The sequence below is a fragment of the Nymphaea colorata genome, chromosome 14 (assembly GCF_008831285.2).
Source record: "Nymphaea colorata isolate Beijing-Zhang1983 chromosome 14, ASM883128v2, whole genome shotgun sequence".
NCBI classification, from domain to species: Eukaryota; Viridiplantae; Streptophyta; class Magnoliopsida; order Nymphaeales; family Nymphaeaceae; genus Nymphaea; species Nymphaea colorata.
In genome coordinates, this window is record NC_045151.1 from 2,112,861 (window position 1) to 2,133,578 (window position 20,718).

Genomic DNA, 20,718 nt, shown 5'->3' on the forward strand with positions numbered 1-20,718 from the left:
TTATGTTTTGGGGTGGGTAGGAGAAATTTGGTTTTGGGTGAATAATCTGAGAAGGGTAGTTTTCTCAGTCTCTTACGAAAACAGCATTTTGCCTCCAAATCGCCTTTTTAAGCATCTATCCAAACATGTCCTAAGTGAGATTATGCTTTCTGGCTTAAAACATCAAGCAAAACATTGGACCTTGCACCTTGTACTCCAAAGTGAAGCCGAACTGGAGAGTTCTTTCGATTGAGCTTGCTTTGATGTCGTCAACTTCTTCTGCATCTTGAAGTAGCTTGTGGTTGTATTGTTTGCTACACTTGATAAGCAGTGTTGCCAATGAGGTATAAGGACTGGTTTGTTAGATTATAGAAACACCAAGCCTGTAATCACCTTAAACTTATCCATCGATGCCCTTAAGAAGTTGGTCCAGTACCTTTTTCTTGTTGTTTGTATGAACCGAAATATCTTGAGCTACTCTAAAGATGGGTTGTATTGGGGAGTTCAGTGCTTCATGCACTGCTCATTCGTAGCCCACCAATTCAAATTGACTCACGAATATGAGCTTGTTAGAGGGAGGCTTCATAGCCATCAACTTCACAGAACTAAGCACTCCCATTTGACCACCATCATTAGCGGATGTCTCATCTTTCACCTAGACAATGTTATTGGCCCTACTTCCACTAGAGCTTCAGTTTGGATGTTTTGATTTTAGTTGGGCACTCAACTTGCCAATAGCCCTCTTGGAACTCATAAGAATCTTGTAATAGGTTGTCATTTCCTTGATAGGGTAATAATCTTTACTTAATAGTTCATATTTTAAGCATTGCTTGTTTCCTTGGGTTTGCCAAGATTCCTTGCTCAACCTACTGAAGTTTCCCTTGGATTGGCCCTGGCTGTGAGTATTTTTGTCTTAGTTAACATTGTTCTTATGAACCCTGTGGCAGCCTAGCTTCGCACCAAATAGGAATGTTTTCTCATTATGACCAAATTCTTAGGTATGTTCCTCAAAAAAGAAATATTAAATATAAATCCCCAACCACTTTAAAATATTTAACCTAGAATACCCTTAATTTTCTGTAAACACTGAGTTTATCTTTAATATTAATCGTGACGAACTGACTCTGGTCTTTATTATGACACACCCCTATGCATTTTATAGCTGGCTTGCATTCACACCGACGAAAGTTTTGAATGGAACATGAGAAGTATATGAATCCCTTCAAAAGCTTCCACAAAGCACTACAACCAAATCCTTCCCGGCAAGAGACATCGCAATTTTTGGCTTGTCAATGGCTGGAGAAACACGATTTTCTCCACATTTTATGAAAGCCATGCCAGTATGTAAATCTGCTGTAACCGGCGCTTTTTAATACTCGGACAGTGGCACAATGAATGCAACATTCTTCATCAAGGATCTTACCACTTAAAGATTTGCAGGGTTCAACATCGTGTGGCACCTACAGCCGACTGTATCTGATGATTAGCAAAATAGCCCAAATATCAACAGGCAAATTCCATGCAAGGTTCTTACTCGAGATCATGTTGCTGCAAAACTGGAACAGAGCGAAAGCAGCTGAACAGATAAAGCTGGGATTCCTTTTGCTGGGAATGTAACTATTGAAATACTACTTGCAGAAAATCAATTGATGAACAAAAATACAACTGGAATTACAAAGATTCATCTAATGTTGTTGAGGAACTGTTGGCCTGTTTTCAATCATGTCATAATGTAGGATGAAATTTTCCTGCAGTCCACCACAAAGGTTTGCTCCATCAGATAGATGAGAGAGAGAAAGAGAGAGAGATGAACACAAAGATGTAATAATATACGATGGAAAATTTTCAAACCTTCCGAACAGTTTCCCATATGTTGGGATCAAAAGCAAGGTAGGTTCCTCTCTCGTATGTATGTGTCCTAACAAGTGGATCAACATTCGGAGCCTTAAAGAGCCACAACCGCAGTTCTTTGTGGTAGATCCAACCCAGATTCACCCTGCATGACAAACCAACATATGGATTGAAAGTCAAGAACGAAAAGAAACAATAATGAAATTCACACAATTACATTACTAGAAGTTCAGTTTAGACAACTGGAGAAGTTAAGAACATAGAGATAATCATGGTGTGCGAAAGAGTGAAGAGCAGGAAGGGAAGATGTCTGAGCTAGAAAAGCTTTGACTAGGTGCAGTTACTATGTCAGACCAAGTAAAATTATAGGATGCAATATAAAATTCAAATATCTATCTCCACCGAGCCATGCAGTTGTATGCAACCATGAGATGAATGCATGTGCTCATCTGCTTCTGTGTGTGTGTGTGTGTGTGTGAGAGAGAGAGAGAGAGAGAGAGAGAGAGAGAGAGAGAGAGCATACAGTTCATTGGCTGCATATAACTGAGCTTCATCCTTTGGCATACTGCCAACCAAAAAACACAAAGTCAAGCCTTAACTCGTGACAACATGAAGGATAGACTCTCAGAAGAGGCAAGTTAGGAATTTAACCTATAAAAAATATAAAATAGTGTCTCCGGCCGGAATCTTGAAAAATAACCTGGCTATATTCATTGAAGACAAGTCAGAAAACAAGATGTGAAAAAGACAAGCCACTGTTGAAATATGTACAAAGTCTTACTTGTAGTTTCAGGGTAGGTTGAAGATAGCACTGAGGAAATGAGTACTCAGGATCACCCTTTACAGGTCCATCAGACCAAGGGGAGGCAAAAGTCTTGTAAAGATTGTCTCTAGAGTTCAAATTCAACCCCAATGTTGTCAGGTCAATCCCCAATGCAAGTGATGTGAGATCAGGGTCACTCATCTTTATCACATTTAGTAGACCTAACAGGCCAAAACGATCTGGAGCAGCTTGAATGCTTTGCAAGGGTTTGACGCTTTGATCCCCATATGATTGTTGGGCGGACATCGTTTGTAGATGAAAATGTGATTGGTTTGGATGGTGATACTGCTGAAGAAGCTGCTCATAAGTTAAATTAGTGGTAGAAACAGGCCTTAACCCAAGATTAGGTACACCACTGGTCCGAACCTAATAAAGTTAAAGCACACAGTCAGGAGGCTTAATATCTGAGAAATTATAAAATTTAGACCGTAGATGAACATGAACAAATCCCTGATGAGGGTCAAAACATGAGCAGCTCATGAACGCAGACTGTGTAGGATCAACAAAAAGAATCCAACTAAAAGCTTCCATTGAGAAGAGAGACTTGAAGATTGACCTCAAAAGAACCAAAAACAATCAACATGGAGTCAATGAGAAAATACCTGCGAGTGATAGGGTGCAGACAAGCCACGTGAAGATGGAAATAGATCAGAACCATGAACCTGCAGAAGCTCCGGAGTGCTGGCAGTTGGATAAGATACTCCAGCATTACTTGCTGATGAAGAATGCTGTTGTTGTTGTTGCAGCTGCTGCTGACGATGAGCTATGTAAGTGCCAGCTAAATTGAATCCTACTGGCCTGCTCATCTATGTTTTATATACATAAACCCATTAAAAAGTTAGACATGGATCCAGACAAAAAGAAGTTCAGAACTTGAAGGTATATCTTACTGGAAACTAATGGCATTGCAGTGTAATCAATATCATATAAGGCACACATGCAAGTTTTATGAGTTCATGGACCTGACTCAAGCACGTTATTCTTGAAAGGAAAGTGTTTTATTTTGTCGTATGGGTCTGTATCTCAACCAGTATTAACATCCAATCCAGCCATCCAATGTGGTATTGTGTTTTGATTGTTGTTTAAGCATATTCTTGGTACCCGCATGGGTTGTTAAGTCAGGTCCATGATTCCCAATGTCATAAAAAAAACAAACTGGCTGAAATCTAACCACAACAAAAAAATGAAAACCTACAGGGAAATGCTGTGGCTGCATTATTGACATTGCATTTTCATGATGTGCGTCTTTCTGATGCAGATCGATTGCATAATCAGCACTATTACCTGTTTCCATTCAGCAGATGCGTGTCTACATTAAGTGCAAAGCCAAACAAAAAATAGCCAAAAATTTCTGGGAAACAATATTTCCTACATAACATAGCAACTATAAGCTGATTAGTTGTAATAAACTGCACAACAAACCAGGGACAATGACACAGTTATTAGGGGACTGCATTACAAGCGAGCTGCAAACCAAAACCTAAGCTAAGCCATAAAGGATGTCACCAAATTTTGAAGTAAATGAAATGGCAAAAGTAGAACTTGTGAAAGGACAGCCAATTGTAAGAATCAACAGAGAGCAGATGTGAGAAGTCATTGTTGACAGACAGATGGCATCACGGTTGTGAATATGACTGCCAACAACCCCCAAAAAGAATCATAGGTAGGAAGGGACATCAGGTTCGCCTGCCAATCAAAACGGTGTAGAAACTTCAACAGATACAATAGACATAGAAGTTAGCAACTCATAAGATGGTCGATAAGCATTAACAGCAGCAACATTTTACAAGAAACTCCTAGTCCTGCCTCGGTTGTAGATCCTCCTTCCAGGTCTCATTGGGAAGGTACAATAAGCAGCTAGATTACTTCTTGATCTTTGATAAGTTGTGCGCTCTATGACTATAAATGCAGTATATTTGATTTAATTTTACATAGAAATTGATTTTTCTTATTAAGAATAGTAGTGAGAAAATTAATGTTGCCTTTAACGCTAGGAACAAGATATGAAGGATGGAAAGTAAACCTCTCTAGCATCTACGTGGAAACTTTAAAAAACAAGGAAAAAAAAAAGGCTCTTTGTGCAATTAAAGGCTGGAAGAACCTGGGTGTCTAGTGTAGGCAAGAGTCCTAGAACTGCTAAAAGGATTCTAATTGGAGAAAGCATTCAGAGGGACTGGCCATTCACTTGGAGATTAACCATCAAACAGTCTTAAGGGAAAGGGTAACCTGCATTTGCATCTGAAAAGAGATTTATGTCAACTTCAAACTCGAGCATCAGATCTAGTTAGGTTCAAACGCAGCAATGTTCTACATCAGGAATTGAGTGCATGAGGAGAGTCCAGTCTGCAAGCCTACAGTCTGCAAGCCTACAAGATATGCAACTCACAAGTTCACAGTCCATTGGTCAATTCTTCGCACCATCTCCAGGGTGCTAGACCAAACACAAGGGGATGGTACAATCAGACTTAAGGTCAATAGACCTACAAGGAAACAAGTTCACCACTTCCATTGTTCTCATAGAAACCATATGTTTCAGCCCCTCATAAAAGAAACTCTAAATGACTACGTACTTCTTGCTCTGAAGTCACTTTCCATCACTTCAACAACCTCAATTTCAAAAAAGAAATGGAAAATGAACTCCATGAGGCCTAGTGGTCACTCCTGAAGCAGGACTAGAATGGTAAAAACTAAAAGCACCAAAACTGCAATGAGCATCCAGAGTGCATTCATTGACCTGCAAACTCTCTCTCTCTGTCTCTCTCTCTACCTTCTGCCCTTACCCTAACTATATATAACCCTACTAGTACTGCTCCTTCCCTGATGGCAATGGATTAAAATATTTGAGCATATGGACCTTGTGATACTCTGAAACTCAACTTTAAAACTGGCCATAGGTACCTCGAAGGTGCCAAACAATTGTTGAAAGACTATATGAGTATAAACAGTAGTCAAAAATCAAACTATTCTATTGAATCAATCATCAACTGACTGTTGCATATAAATACTAGTCAAAACTCCTGCCATTCCATTGAATTGATCACCATCTGACTGTTGTTACAGAACTAGCACCTAGTTGGTCAGACTAGGCAACTAGTCCGCATAGTTATTGATCGGCTGACTAATCCTTAACACACATACACACACACACATATAAGAGGATTCCAACATGCCAGATAATTAAAAATAAAAAATCCATCATTGAGAGCACCATAAACAGTTGCTAAAAGCACCATGAATCATTGCTGCACCATAAACTGTCAATAATGCTGCTGTAGCAACTGTTTTTTATATATGTACATACATACATACATACATACATGCATTGTTTAGATAGATATATAAACTTCTGTATTTCCAATAGGAAATTGTAGGGAGATATGCTCCCGCCTTTATTGACAACAATATATGCTATGTTTCTGTAGATATTTCTGCATAAATACATGCACATATTTCTTTATAGTTTATTTTTACTCAATCAACTTGTACTGTCTCGGACCAACTAATCTACAAGTGGGTTGTTCTATGGTCTTGTATTAATCGTGTCTGATCTCCTATGTCACATGGGTAGCTCTATTTAAGTGAGGTACCCACGTCAACACACGTACAACATGCGCACAAGTACACGCCTGGACATGGCCCAGACACAGTCAGACCTGTGTTGAGTGTGGCCAATGCATCCAGGGCCGTATTTGTCTTTTTTAGGCTCCGTGAAAGTTAACCGAGTCCATTTTGTCCACTAATTAGGTTTTTCTTTAAAGCATTGTGTATATAAGATGAAAATGAAGAGCCCTCAACAGAAACTGAAGGGCCCTTCATGTTCTCTGCAGTCTGACTGCACTTGTTCAGCAAGACTTTCTAGCGACTAGCAATTTTGTCAACTAATTAGGTTTTTTCTTTAAACCATTGTGTATATAGGATAAAAATGAAGAGCCCTCAACAGAAACTGAAGGGCTCTTTATGTTCTCTGCAGTCTGACTGCACTTGTTCAGCAAGACTTTCTAGCGACTAGCAATTTTTCCAGTGACTATAGTTTTCTTTAATAGAATGTTTTATATTGTTTTGTCTGTTTAAAACCTTATTTTTTGTTATATATATCTATGTCTTATATTGCATCCATGGCTGTGTGCTCGTGCCCAAATTTTTTGAAAGTGCTATGCATCCATATTCACACCGAAACACCGGCACCTGTAGCGGTAACTGCATCGGGACCCATTCCCATACCTACGTGACATAGCTGACCTCTGATTTTGATAACTATGTGCATATGTGTATACATGCATGTGACGTTAGGGTTTCATTTCAATGTTCACGTAAAGGCAAACCTTAATGATTTTTACAATGACATTTTTATATTACTACCACCTTAGCAATTACAAAGTCACTACTGCTTAAAATAAAAGACATACCATGACCATCTCCTTTGGAAATAACTGAGGATATAATTCTAAAGTTTATATTGCATTAGTTAGGGTCAAAATTATGAATCTAAAAAACAGTCTAATTAGAATCAACAAATCAAGATATCTAACCAAATGGACAAGTTAAGAAAAATGTAGAACATTGACATAATTCAATTCGTATATGCAGAAAATAAAACAAATGCAGCAAAACCAATCAATTAAGTTCGGCAGAATAAAAACATTCACATACAACAAATAACTTATGGTGGAGTACCCGTACCGGTCGGGTGCGACACAGGTACGGGTACACTGTCGGGTACGGCTCAGGCATGGGTCAACAGGAACAGGTACCAAGTACGATCAATGTTCCCAGGGCCGTATCTGTCCAAAAACAGAGTCGGTCAATGTTGATCAAGTTCATTTTCGTCCAAAAATTAGTTTTTTTTTTCTTATTTCCTTTCAAAAGCCTTTCAAAAGCACAGAGCCTCAACAAAACTGGCTTCGTTTTGCTCTTCTCCACTGTTGTTTGTTGAGGAAGAATGACCTCCAGCGACCTCCGACAACCTGCGATGAGCTCCGGCGGAAACAATTTGGGCCAACGTTGGCTGATTTGGGTGATATTTCTTCTGTCGACCTCCGGTGACTTTCCTTCATCAACTATTTTTATTTTTATTGTTGTTCTTAGTAGTATTTTTGTTTTTCTTCTTTTACTGGTTTGTCCTTTTTAATCTTTTTCTTCTTCGAAAATCACATTGTCTGCCCTTTCTTTTTTACATTTATATGCAACTATGCTCCACAATGCTGAGCCGTTCCAATATTTCTGTATTTGGTGCCTAAATCCTGCATTTTCTATAACTGACACATTCCAGTTCAGCATTTAGCGCTTACATTCTAGTTCCACAAAGTTGAACTATGTTTTGGATGTGAAAATTCGATTGATGTTCATATTTGACTGTCTAGGGGGCTGCTCGGTTGTCCATATGTTTAAAGTTTTTCACAAGTTTCTTAAACATACTGCTGCAAGAGTCGTTGATATTTGTTTAGGTTGATGTATATTCTTTATTTTGATACATATTTTCTAAGTATTTATTCTCGTTTATATATATATATATATATATATATATATATATATATATATATATATACCCTTGCACCCAAGTTTTTTGAAAATGGTCAGTACCCGTACCCGTACCTAAGTGACATAGGTTATAACAAAACACAAAAGCTAAGAGATTCTTGATAAGCAAGCGACAGAAAATTTTAAAAAGGAAAATTTGATAAAAAGGTTCACAAAGTTAGTATCAGAAACAGACAAGGGACCTTTAAATCCTGGCAAGGCAGGGAAGTCTTCATTCTGGATGCTAAATTCTTGGCTTGGTTGGACCATAGAGCTTATGCCAACACCTTGCTTTCGTAATGAACCTGCAAAACATTATACCGATTAACAAGTTTATGACAACATGAGAGAATTTAAAGAACACTACAACTCACCTGATTGCCCTTGAGGCCCACCAGCAGAACTGGGCCGACCAGTTAACTGAGGAAAATCATTGATGTCAAATGGTGAACTGTCATTAGAATTTACACCATTAGCCACTCCCAAAGAGGTAAATGAACTATTGCCTCCTCGAGCTTGGTTTTGAGCCAAAGGACCACCTGATGTAGAGTATGATCTACCTAACATGGGAAACATCTGGGGAGCTGCATAAGACAAGGACGAACTAAATATAAGTACACAATTTATTTCAAGTACATCTATCTAACCTCTTTCCAGTGACCAGACATCTGTGTGATCAATTATAGTGCAAGTTGAAAGACATGTTTATGTATATGCAAGCAGGTGTAGCTTCACTTTGGCAAGATTTAGGATATTGTAATTTGGTAGTTTGACATCCAATGTACTAATAAAAAGTCTTTGATTGCACAGGAAGATATATTGGTCAGTCATACAAAACACATCAGACATCACATGATACTTAAATATGAATCAGATGAATCCAAGGCTACAGACCTTCAAGCAGGACCAATATTTCCACCCAGCACTATGCTGGTCTGGTATACTAGAGGCTAATTTAACTGTGAACCAACCTATTACCACATACATTTGACAATACTGATACCTTGTGCAGAACCTTACTTGTCCTGCCCTTTTTAGATAGATCCAGGACACCTGAAATTTCGTTTTTGACCTCTTCATAAAACATTAGAGAGAGAGAGAGAGAGAGAGAGAGAGAGCTTGTGAGTGTCTTGACTTATTGTCTACCTGATCTTAATTTGTTAAGAAAAAAATGTGGCTGCGCTGCTACATTTAACAACAAGGACAACTTGAATCACAGTTAAACATCCTAAATGAGCAAAAGGAAGAAAAACTCCTCTAAAATGAAGGGAATATTCAAATGATTGAGACAAATAGAGAAGATAACAAAAGATGAGACAAAAACCTTGCTGAAGCACACCACCCGTAAGCCTGCTTGATCCTTGCATGTTAAGACTGCCATTGTTAGCAGTTAGATTCCCGCGTGATGCTAACCCAGGCACATTCAATCCAGCACCAGAGTTAATATTCTGGGCAATGTTATTTGCACCAACAATGGTCCCGCCAGAACCTGGAAGTCGAGAGCCGATGTTATCCAAAAAAGGAGACACTCCCAGTCCAGGAACAGCATTCCGATTGCCGAAAGAAGCAGAGGCTGGGGTTATGCCAGGAACAGGACCACCAACTCCATTCATATTACTAGTAAATGAAGGGCTTCCTACAACACTAATGCTTCCTCTATTTGAAACCCCTGAATGCCCATGCAGGCTTCCTTGGGAAAGCTGTATAATGTGAACCATTTTGACAGATCAAAATTCAAAATCTCCAAGACAAGAAATTACAGTAGAAAAACTGTGGAAAAGTTACCAAATCCTCTCTAATGCTGTAGAGGAAAAAGCACATACATGCATAAATCACAGTAGGAAAAGATACCGAATCCTGTCTAATGCTGTAAGAAAAAATCACATGTCCACATGTGCAGATGAAGTAAAGAACACACCTGAGAAAGTGAAACAGATAAGTTGTTTGATGCAAACCTTCCAGAAGAAAGACTTCCTGAAGGCTGCTGACCACCAGGAGAAGACACACCACCCAATGCTGAATTGCGAGATGTAAGGGACCCAGGAATATTAGCCACATTGAAGCTTCCATGGACATTATGAAGAGCTTGTATGGCACCTGAAAATAAGACTTTTTGTTGAACACCTTTCATCACCAGCATGTAAGAGGTTCACCTTAACATTCTACACCTAAGCTATGTTGTTAAAGGTGCCAAATGCAGCCTTGGCAGTGAGTTGAGCCTAAAGATAGGTGTGGCTAGATGCATTAAGCGGTCCCAAAAAGAAAATGCTAACCAATAAAATGTAATTTAATTATCAAAATTAAAAACAAAAGCATTTCTCAATGAAAAACCTGTTATTACCAACTTACAACAATAAGACAAATAAAATGCACAGTAACACTCACACTCAAAATTCCATAGGACCATAACATGATAATAAACACAAATAAATGTTTGAAATAGCAAATTCAATGAATTTCAACAATCAAAGTTTAAATTTCATATGGCATATGCGGTGCAAGTTTACAATTCAACATCACTGCTTTGCAATATTTAAACATGCAAAATCTTCTAATTTCCTAAGTCTCAACTGAAAGATCATTAATTCTCTAAAATATAAAAGCTTAAAGCCTTAAACTAATGCCTGCAGTTAGTAATTTTTCTTTTTCTTAAAGAGGGAACATAAATCCTCAACATAATCCAAGGTTCCATGTTAAGCTTGCCTTTTGTAAAAGTATTAGGAAAATCAACACACATTGACACACATATGCAAATCAGTTAGAAACCCAGAAAACAAACAGATATTCAAAGTACAATGGTCTATGGACTATATAACTCTATAATTATAAGTATACATATATGTGTGTGTGTGATGTGTATCTGTGTGCCATCAAAATGAATGAGCAAAAGAAAGTCTGTATGAAAGAAGAAGAAGAAAAGACTGCTGCAGATGGGAGAAGAAGAAAAATTGTGCCTCAAATAACCAAACAAGAAAAAAAAAAAGAAAGGAAACTTAGGTCGTTAAACAAAATAAAAACCTAGACTGTCAACGCAGGCCTAGGAGCCCTAAGAAATGGCTTAGGCATTTTTAACGGCAAGTTGTCTAGAACCCAGCATAGCAGCCCCCAAGCCCAAGGGGCCTAGGGAAGCTTAGGCATATTTTTAACAGCATCGAACCTGAGTGATGAAAAACAGGGGTTGATCCTGATTGGCTTGCAAATGAAGTTCCAAAAGACCGCCCCAAATTTGCAGGATCTGGAAGACTTGAATTTGAACCATTTAGTGTAGACTGCAAAACAAATTCCAAGGAAAAAAATGATTGGGTTTATCAATATATCTAGCAACATAGAACAATAAGAAACCACTAAGAGTAAATGCAGCTCATTAACCATGCTAAACAAGATCAACAAACAAGATAAACTGAATCAAAGGTCAGGATGTATCAGGTTCTTGATAGGCATACACAAATCATGCAGGTTTACGGTCAAGTGTTACTATAGAAGCTTTGGCACTTATCAAATACAATTGGGGGAGAGAAAAAAGGATGATCACGATTCACGACCATCAGCTGGAAATGCTAAAAAATGAAGTGAAACCAAAGCTTGATAAACAATTTGAGACAGCAAAAGAAGAAATAGCAATTTATACGACTAGAGCAAATGATCCTAGATAAGCACCACTAGAAAAGGAATAAAATAATTGAAGAAATATTAATCAAAATGACCAATCAAATTCGGTCCATTGTACAGATAAAAAGGAAACGCAGTAGCTATCAAGCAAGGAACACACGGGCAGATTGGGAAACATTTCGAATCCTGGCCAAATACACCGTATCACAAAGTGCAGGACTAGCACGGACAGCGAATTGCTCATACAGCAGGGCTGCAGGGCCAACGAAACATAATTTCAAGCTAAGATATGGAACAGTGGACAGTTTAGAGGACATTTTACATGGTTCCCTTGGATTCGCATCATTTGTACAAATGAATGAAGATATTCAGTACCAAAAGTCCAAAATAGCGGGACATGCACACCAAAGATTATATAGGAAAAAATTGCATCTTCCCTTCATGTCCCTCCTTTTGCTGAACTCCTCAGTTACGAAAACTATAAAACAGGAACTCTTCAACTACACGGCATCTTCATAAATATCTACTCTAATAAAAAGGAGAGAGGACGAAAGGAAGTTGTGGTTACCCGATTCTTCGTTCCCCTGAAATGGAAAAATATCATAATAAAAGAGAGAAAATGATACCTGGAACAAAGAGGTCGCCATGACGGCCAAATCCACCACCAATCAAGCGGCAGACGAATAGCCCCAATCTAAAAAGGGCACTGGATTATCTCCAATCTAAATGACCTGCTTCCCCTCTGAAATTGAACTGCCTGCAACTGCAAAGGGGTGAACAAAGCATTCTCGCCTCAACAGATACTGAATAACTTCAACCTGAAGCCCCAGACCAATCGGGAGAGCGAGGAGGATGAGTCCGGACCGGTAGGCCCCGTGAGCAGAAAGAAACGGGAGCCCCGAAACCGTCACGCAGGAGAAGACCTCCAAAGACGACGATGACGAGGAACCGATGAACGCCGAATAAGGAAACAGCAGCGTAGCCCAAGGAAAGGGGATATAGGGAAATGGGGAAAAACGAACAGCCGGGAAGACGGAAAACGGCAACGTCTGTGTCTGAGGTTTGAGGCCGCAGGTGCGCCTGCCTGCATGCAACCTGTGTTGGAGGGAGTTAGGGAGATATTTCCTAGTAGATGTCCACTAGTCTTGAAAAAGACATTTAGCTGCTTAAAAGTATATATTTTTTAGATGAGCTGCTAAACTTTCTCACCTTCAATTAAAATCAAGAAGATTAACTTAAACAATTAGGTTTCAAAGGGCTATAGCATAATTGATCAAGAAAAATGCATAAAAGACATGTCGCTATATTCGATTCTCATGAATGTTATTCTTTTAGATTGTAAAAATTAGAATCGTGACACTCTTGAGATAAGCCACATCTTGTCTATTGTTCTTTTGGGCATAAGGTCATTTGACCTCTTGGGATGAGCCACAACATTAGTGTCACGCCCAATCCTGGGTTTAGTCCTAGACTCAAGAAGCATAAGAGAAAAAAAGGTAGAAGGGTCTCTTATTTTAGGTGGTGAATTGTATCTTCTTTTCTCACCCGTAACAAGAGCGAAGCTAGGAATTGTTCATGAAGGGTCAAATTATAGTTTTAAAATTTTAATAGGTGTCAAAAAATAGTTTTTTCAAAACTTTTGTATGAAATAAAAAAAATAAAATCGAGACAAAAAAAATTTAATAGCCCTTAAATGATGACACATCAATGTATGCTTATGGCCTGTCTCAATCGAAAACAGAAGAGGCATAGGAGAAAGGAGGCTTGGAGTTTGACTCCTGGAAACCGAAAATGATATAATTAAAACATACCATAGGAGTAGAAACAAAAAAATCTTCAAACTACACCAAACGTACATGTCTTTTTTGAAATTGAAGGCTAAAGTATGGCTGTAGAAGGCAATTTTTTGTGGGATGCCGATACTTTTCGCTGTTACAAGGCCATTTTTTGTTAAAGTTGGCGAAGATTTTATAATATAGGTAGTGGAAGCTAACAATTTTCAAATATGATGTGCACATATGAGCTACCATTTGAGTTAGGGGCATATTCAAAAACTTGTTTTTAATTTGATTTTCATGAACATTATGCTTCTGTAACTAAAGGTAAGGTGTCTCATTGTCATGCTGAAAGTCTTTAAAGGCAAAAGGAATTTGGGGTTTTGGAGTGGGGAGGAAGGGTGGAAGGGCCTTAGGGCTTTTTTTTTTTCTTTTAAGTGACGGGTCTTAACTTTTTGCTCACCAAAAAAAAATTTCTTCTTGGTGTCCAAAAATTAGATTTTTATTCTAAATGCATGTGAAATAGTTGAAATGACATTTGCACAAGATGAAAAGCACTAAATCATGTGTACTTTCTCATTGTCGCTTGAAAACTTTATCTCATGTTTGTGACTCCACTAAGATGAATGTTATTGAATGGCAAAACTTGTCTGTTGGCCAAGTTTGCTGGCCTTTTAAGGTTGTGCATGTTAATATATTGGGAGGCTATTTTTGCCATCGCTCTGGTACACCCAACAGTCTCTCACCATGCGGATCATTATGGTAAGGCAATGTTACATATGACTCTCAAACTCAAGAAATCTTAAAATCCCATGCCAAGATTACTGGAATTTTTGGAAAATATGTTAACAAAACTCAATCCAATAACATGTTCCATTTTGTTTTTCATGTGAAAGTCATAATTCTCTATGAACAAATTGGTGGATTTATTGATGATCTTGTGAGGCAATTGCCACTAGATATTTTACATGTGTAGAACCATAGACAAATATAATCATTTTAAGATATTGTGGGGGTGTTTGGGTGACACTTCGAAACGTGGTTTTTGCCTCCATAACTAGATTTTTAAGGTGTTTGGGTGCCATTATGGGTTTGAAGAAAACTCAGTTTTGACAAAACCTGTTTTTTTAAAAGGAAGTGAAAACCCTGGTCTCCTTTAGGCTATTCAAAACCAAGCTTTGGATGTGTTACCAAAAGCTCACTAAAAAGCTTTGATTTTCAGTTTTACTAAACTGAGTTAGAGAAGGCGTCATCCAAAGACTCCCTTGATTTTTTTTTTGTTGGTTGCTCAAACGACCCAAACCCAAACCTAAAGATGAGCATTATAGGCTGAAAGGGTAGCATTTGGTTTGTGATTAAAAAATTGGGCAAACATTTGTTGGTTGCCATGTATATAGTTTTCTTATGAAAAGGATCCTGTGCTCTTCAACTTTGCAAGTAATTTTTTTTTAAATGATGTGCCTTAAAATTTCTAAAAAATGGATGCCCATATTTAAAAATTTAAGAATATATGAATGGGGCCACCTTAAAAAGGGATTTTCGTTGTACTCTGTTGTGCAACTTTAGAGATTGGATCGGCTCTGCTTCAAACCTACTTGCTTGTTTGATCATTAATCTCACAAAGCTATGCTCTATCACCACCAAACCACTCGCTTGGATGTTGCCATTTATTAATTTATGATTCAGTCTGCTGATTTTTCTCGCTTTTCTCCTTATTAACAAGCATTCTTGACCTTGACTTTTGCTCATGAAGAGTCTACATAGGACTACCTATTTCAAACAACAACATTCCCTCAAGCAAACTTCATGTTGAAGGTTCGAAGCCAGTTTAAAAGTCAGATTCAACTAAGAAACATGGCATATACAACAAAGGGTGTTTGATTATGATGACACATGAACTATGTAGCTAAGAATGTAGCCATGCATTGCTTATTATCAGCCAATCTCTTTCTTGTGATTCACCTCTTCAAAGGGATGTAAATAATGCAAATTTGCCTTGTAAACTTCTCTGTTTTTAGAGAAATCTATAGTCTAGTTACTACTGATCAGTTATCACTCAAGCAAGCATCTAGGCAATGCTTTGGTAAACTTTGCATAATCTGACTAAAGCGGGCCTCAGCCAACCTCGAGAAAATTGTTCTCTCCTTTCTAAAGAACATTGTTCACTCAAATTTCGAGCAAATTGTTCTCTTTTCTTCCATTTTTTCTTAAGAAGAAGGTTAGAAATGGAACTTCGACCTAGTTTATGTTATATTATGTCATTATTACAAACTGATCAAAAAAGACTTTTATTAAATATATTAGACAAATTAAAATATTTGCCAGGGAAGAAGGCGACTTACTCCAAGAAGGGCATATTTCTTGATCAAAGGAAATGTACTATACATATATTAAAGGATGTAAGGTTTTGTACGTGGGTTTTAAACCTAGACCCATGGAACCACTATTGTTCACAAGAGGTGGCACTGCCATGGTTATTGCCCACAAGAATATCCGTGGCAGATAGATGTATACATGTGATCATATTTTATCATGTGTATTTTCATCATAGCTTAAAAATTCCCACAAAACTCTTGTTTTGAACTAATATTTAATAGCTGAGAGAGTGTTCTGCAAGAATATTCCATAGCATAGTATTTTCATATGAATATTTCATAACAAGTGTTAGACAAAGAGTGTTCTTTTTCCTTCCACGTCTCCTCTCTTTTACTTTCAGTTGTTGGTATTTTTTTTCTCAGCTCTTTCACTTCTTCTCCCATTTCTTTATCTTGATGATTATTTTATACTTTCCTCTTAATTAGACATAGTTAGGTGATTTTTCTCCACCTTCCCCAACCTCACTAAAATAATTAAAGCTAGCCTTATGTTTTTATAGTGTATTTAGTAGCATTGCTTGTCATCTTCTTTGTCAGTTCTTATGAGAATCATTCCTCACAAGTTGATTGTCATCCAAGTCATCGACCTCAAGTCAATCAAATGGGCAACACCCCATTGACACATGTCTCTCTCTTTCTCCCCCCACAAGACAACAATATAACAAGGAATGAGGAAAGAAAAATGACTAAAAGATAAGGACGAGAAGAGTAGAATCTCATGTCTTGAAGAGTAATAGGGAAATTACCTCCAAGTTTTGCTATTTTTTGTGTTCATTTGATTGGTTTACTATGTTTTCACTTTTTTGTTTTTTTCTTGAACCATTTTTAATTGCATTTGAGTTTTGTTAGATCTTCTTCAATGCCTTTGTCACAGCTGTTGAGAATCGATTGGCAAGCACCATGAAAGAACAATGAATGCTATATAAATTATGTTTTAGGCATTGTGTTCTTTATTTATGATGTGAAACTTACAGTATTTGATGCTCTATTGAACATATTGTTTTCCATATGCTTGACATGGTGATTGTTCATTCCATTATAATTTTATATGAACAAATATTCTTTTTTAATTGTTGGTTTTATTAAAAGAATATAGTTGTAGATAGTTCAAATAAACTTTCTTTCATTTTTTAATTTTTTTTTTTGTTGGGGAGCAATTTAGACAATTATTTGTAGTTCTTCATCTTGCTTTTGTAGTTCTTGAGCTAACAACAACTTAGGCCACTCTATTCAGGTGGTTGAACTTATAATGTCTAGTAATTTCACTGAGTATGTCCTCCCTAGTTATTATATATATATTTCATGTTTATAATGATTTTATTTGATGACAAAAATGGTCATTGCCTTTTATTCTTAATGATGGCAATAAAGTATGGACAATCTAATTATTAAGGAGATCATTGTTTTATGGTATAAAAAGGTTACCATTAGAGAAAGTAACCTCGTTGGGGGTTGGCTTTCTATGTTTATTACAAAAAATGTGTACAACAAAAACTCTACAACAAAATTACAATTGTGTTGTATAGAGTATTGCAACAAAAATAAAATTAACAAAAGAAAAGAACAGAAAACCAACATAACATAACCTTTGTAAAACCACTGTAAACTATATGTTTCAACATTACAACGATCACTATCATGGGGTTCACATTTGAAATGTAAATCTTATGGCTAACCTGAGCCAGTCTTGAGTACCTATTTTGTTGAGCAACTTTGCCCTCTACACATCTTAGTCATTTCAGCCAACTTTGTTGATTGAAGATCAGAACTATACCTGATGAAAAACTATGATCAATACTTCCTAGCTTGGTCTATAGCAAGGTTGTCTTAGGCATAAGCTCAAGCTCATCCATGTTTATATTCTCCACCCTTTGTCAATCCCTTTAATGTGCTCTCTAATGTCTTAGGCTGCCCAACAAACCTCCTTTAAGTTAGTGGAGATGGTTTGATTACATATGCCTTTTTAAACAAAATAGAGGGCCAATCACCTACAAAAATTTCAAAACATAATTAACTTTATTTTTTCTCCACTTCAAACTTTTAGCCAAAACTAAGAATGAGTTCTCGCATTTGCACCAAATCTTCTTAGCCTCCATGTAGATGGCCCAAATTTCTCTATCAAATGCCCAAGTGATAGTACTAAAACATATTCTTCAGCACTTTCATTGTCATCATCTCTTGAAGCTGGTTGCAAACCAGTGCTAGGTTCTTGATTAATATTTTATTGGGGCAATCATGCATGCTTGAACTTGGAGACAACAACAGATCAACTGCAGGTAGCAAGACTGCATCCAAACAACAAGTAACTTGTTGTTTGTTTCATTGTGTGACATATTAAATAGTGGGTAGCAAGTGAGGCATCTCTAAGATATTTTCTGTCCAAGGTCAGGAGGCACCCTTTGTAGGAAATATAGGTGGACAACTGGGCTCTAGGTTTGCTGCAAGGAACCATATCAATTCCCTCTACTTCTCATAATTTCTTTTGGCTCAAACATGAGTCCAAAGATCCTGTGAGGAGAGATTAAAGCATAATTTATTAAAAAGCAAGCTGTAAGGAGGCCAATCAATATCCAGCCGGTTTAAGAGGGACGTAAATGTTGGTAGGGATGCCAATATATCCGATTTGAATTGAATATATGATCGAATTGTTTCAAAAAATCAAATAAGAAAAAAAAATATCTGATTTTGAATCAAATCATATTCAGATATAAGAAATGACACCTATTGATTTGGATTCAGATTGGATTTAGATTTAAACAAATATCCTATATCCAACACTACTATATTTTGAACATAGGCCAGATTTGGTTCAAGATTCGGTTGAACATGAATATAAACATCAAATTCAGATTAGATTGGGATTGTGGAATCATATTTCAAATTTGGATTTATATATGACTTTTTTTCCGTTTGTATTCAAATTCAATTTTAAATCCGAACATGTGAATATCCAAAAAAAATTGGACATAGTTGAGAGTATATCCGATTTGAATATGATTCGTTGACATCTCTAAATGTTGTTTCAAGAATGACTCTCTCCTAAGAGATTGAAGCTCCCTAGTAGACGAGTTTCTTCTATTCCCACGTGCTGGAATAAGCATATGTTGGATCATTTGTCATGATCAATCCCTCTCCCATGACCCATCTAGTGTCCTTTGCTATACAACTATAACCCCTCACTACAAGAACAACAGAGCAAGGGGATGGGAAGGAATGGTCCATAAGCTTCTTCACTTAACATATATGTGAAATATTATTTGGCAAAATATTTTCTTAGGCAAAATCTTATTCTTCTGACATACACGAAGAGCCAAACTTACCAAATCGCTCGCGTTGTTGACCTCCACAATATCGTTCATGTTGGTACTTCCTTCCAACTAGGTTTGCAAGTTTGACATAGTGAGACCTTCTAGACTCTTGAAATCATCCCAAAGGAACTTTGTCATTTGAACATTCAAATGTCCATTGGAGCTTGGGGGAGAAAGAAGACACAACCCCAAAACTCAATAATTAGGTAGATTCCACTGGCAAGGGAGAGGCATATGGCTTTTCATGATGCCAATTTTATTTATACTTTTACTACTAGAGGCTCACATAATGAATTTATAAGATTTCTTATGAAGAGAGGGAGACTGAGGTAGGTGGTAGGCGACATCAAAATTAGTTGCATCATTTTCAATTGAGTTGATAAGAATGTTGTTTGTTTATCAAGTATAAACCAGCAGACAACAATCTTCACTATTAAAGTCGAACTTTCAACCTTCTTTCTAAATTATATAGAAGAATGTTTCATGCACTCTTGTATGTTATAAGGAGATTATTACGTTCAGTGCAATTTTGACTAACATATTAGTTGCTCAATATCTCTTGCTTCTACCAAAAAACTCACATGTTACTCCCAGTTGTTTCTTGCGTGGTCTTTGAGGATATCTTTTTTCTTGACAAATATTTTGCAATAAAATTGAGTTTTAGCCATGTACCAATGCAAAATGATAAATTTATAAACCAGCTTCTTGGAAGTAGTGAAACCTGGTAGGACTCACCGAGCAAAATTATGAAGAGAAGATAAAAAAAATGTTTTATTAATTAAAAAATGACAACATCTAATGTCTACAAAAAGTTTAAAAGACAAGAGTTGCACAATAAACACAATTAAGTGCAATGGGATTCATTTTTTGGTTAAGGGCTTTCAGTTCTTCAATTCCCATGAATCCATGTGATTTCATGAGTCCCTCGAAAAGTTTCTTACATGCACCAATAGTAAAAATGAACAAGGGAAACAAACCTAAACCTATGTATGATGCCAGTAGTAAATGAAATAGCACAATGCTTAAAGAGAAACCCTAATTGATCAGACTAAGTTAACCTACTCTAGACAACTTTTAACACTGAATAACACAAAGAAAAACAATGAATTGACCTCACACTATACAAAGAATCACCTCAAAGACGATACCTAAGTAGCTGTCAAGGCCTTGAGAAACAATATGAACTTAAACACCTAATTTCTAGATGAATACGGATGAAATGATCATGAAATTCTAACAAAACCCTCATTAATACTCTAAATTAGCTAATGCAAGAGAGAACAACAAGGACCCCTAGAAAACTGCACATGAAATAACATGCATGTAAACCTGGTAAGAATCCTGCCAATAAAGAAAACTATATATCTGTTATTCTACGCTTAATCCTGTTCTGAAATCTCTAATAAAAATATACTTAAAACCTAAATTTAACACTAATCCAAGCAACAACACTATAAAAAACACCCAATGAAAATCAATTG

The 20,718-nt window shown here is 37.0% G+C and overlaps 1 protein-coding gene and 1 non-coding gene across 4 annotated transcripts; one reads left to right on the plus strand and one right to left on the minus strand.

Annotated features, from left to right (window-relative positions):
• Window positions 1-1,480: 1,480 nt before the first annotated feature.
• Window positions 1,481-12,863, minus strand: LOC116267573 (probable NOT transcription complex subunit VIP2). 3 transcript variants are annotated; one of them, XM_050075231.1, is made up of 13 exons: window positions 12,406-12,863; window positions 11,328-11,439; window positions 10,126-10,267; window positions 9,495-9,659; window positions 8,545-8,754; window positions 8,374-8,475; window positions 3,849-3,937; window positions 3,256-3,459; window positions 2,612-3,019; window positions 2,482-2,534; window positions 2,354-2,395; window positions 1,831-1,975; window positions 1,481-1,727 (listed from the first exon to the last, which is right to left on the minus strand). In XM_050075231.1, the coding sequence occupies exons 2-13, from the start codon at window positions 11,427-11,429 to the stop codon at window positions 1,665-1,667; spliced, it is 1,725 nt and encodes a 574-aa protein (XP_049931188.1). In that variant the 5' UTR covers window positions 11,430-11,439; window positions 12,406-12,863; the 3' UTR covers window positions 1,481-1,664. The 3 variants fall into 3 exon arrangements, with proteins under 3 accessions (XP_049931188.1, XP_031505239.1, XP_031505240.1); XM_031649379.2 differs by having other exon boundaries at window positions 9,495-9,870; window positions 10,089-10,267; XM_031649380.2 differs by lacking the exon at window positions 1,481-1,727 and having other exon boundaries at window positions 1,835-1,975; window positions 2,482-2,530; window positions 9,495-9,870; window positions 10,089-10,267.
• LOC116267821 (small nucleolar RNA snoR35) lies at window positions 11,328-11,405 on the plus strand. The gene has a single exon (XR_004175678.1). It is a non-coding gene; the product is annotated as a small nucleolar RNA snoR35 (small nucleolar RNA).
• Window positions 12,864-20,718: the final 7,855 nt, after the last annotated feature.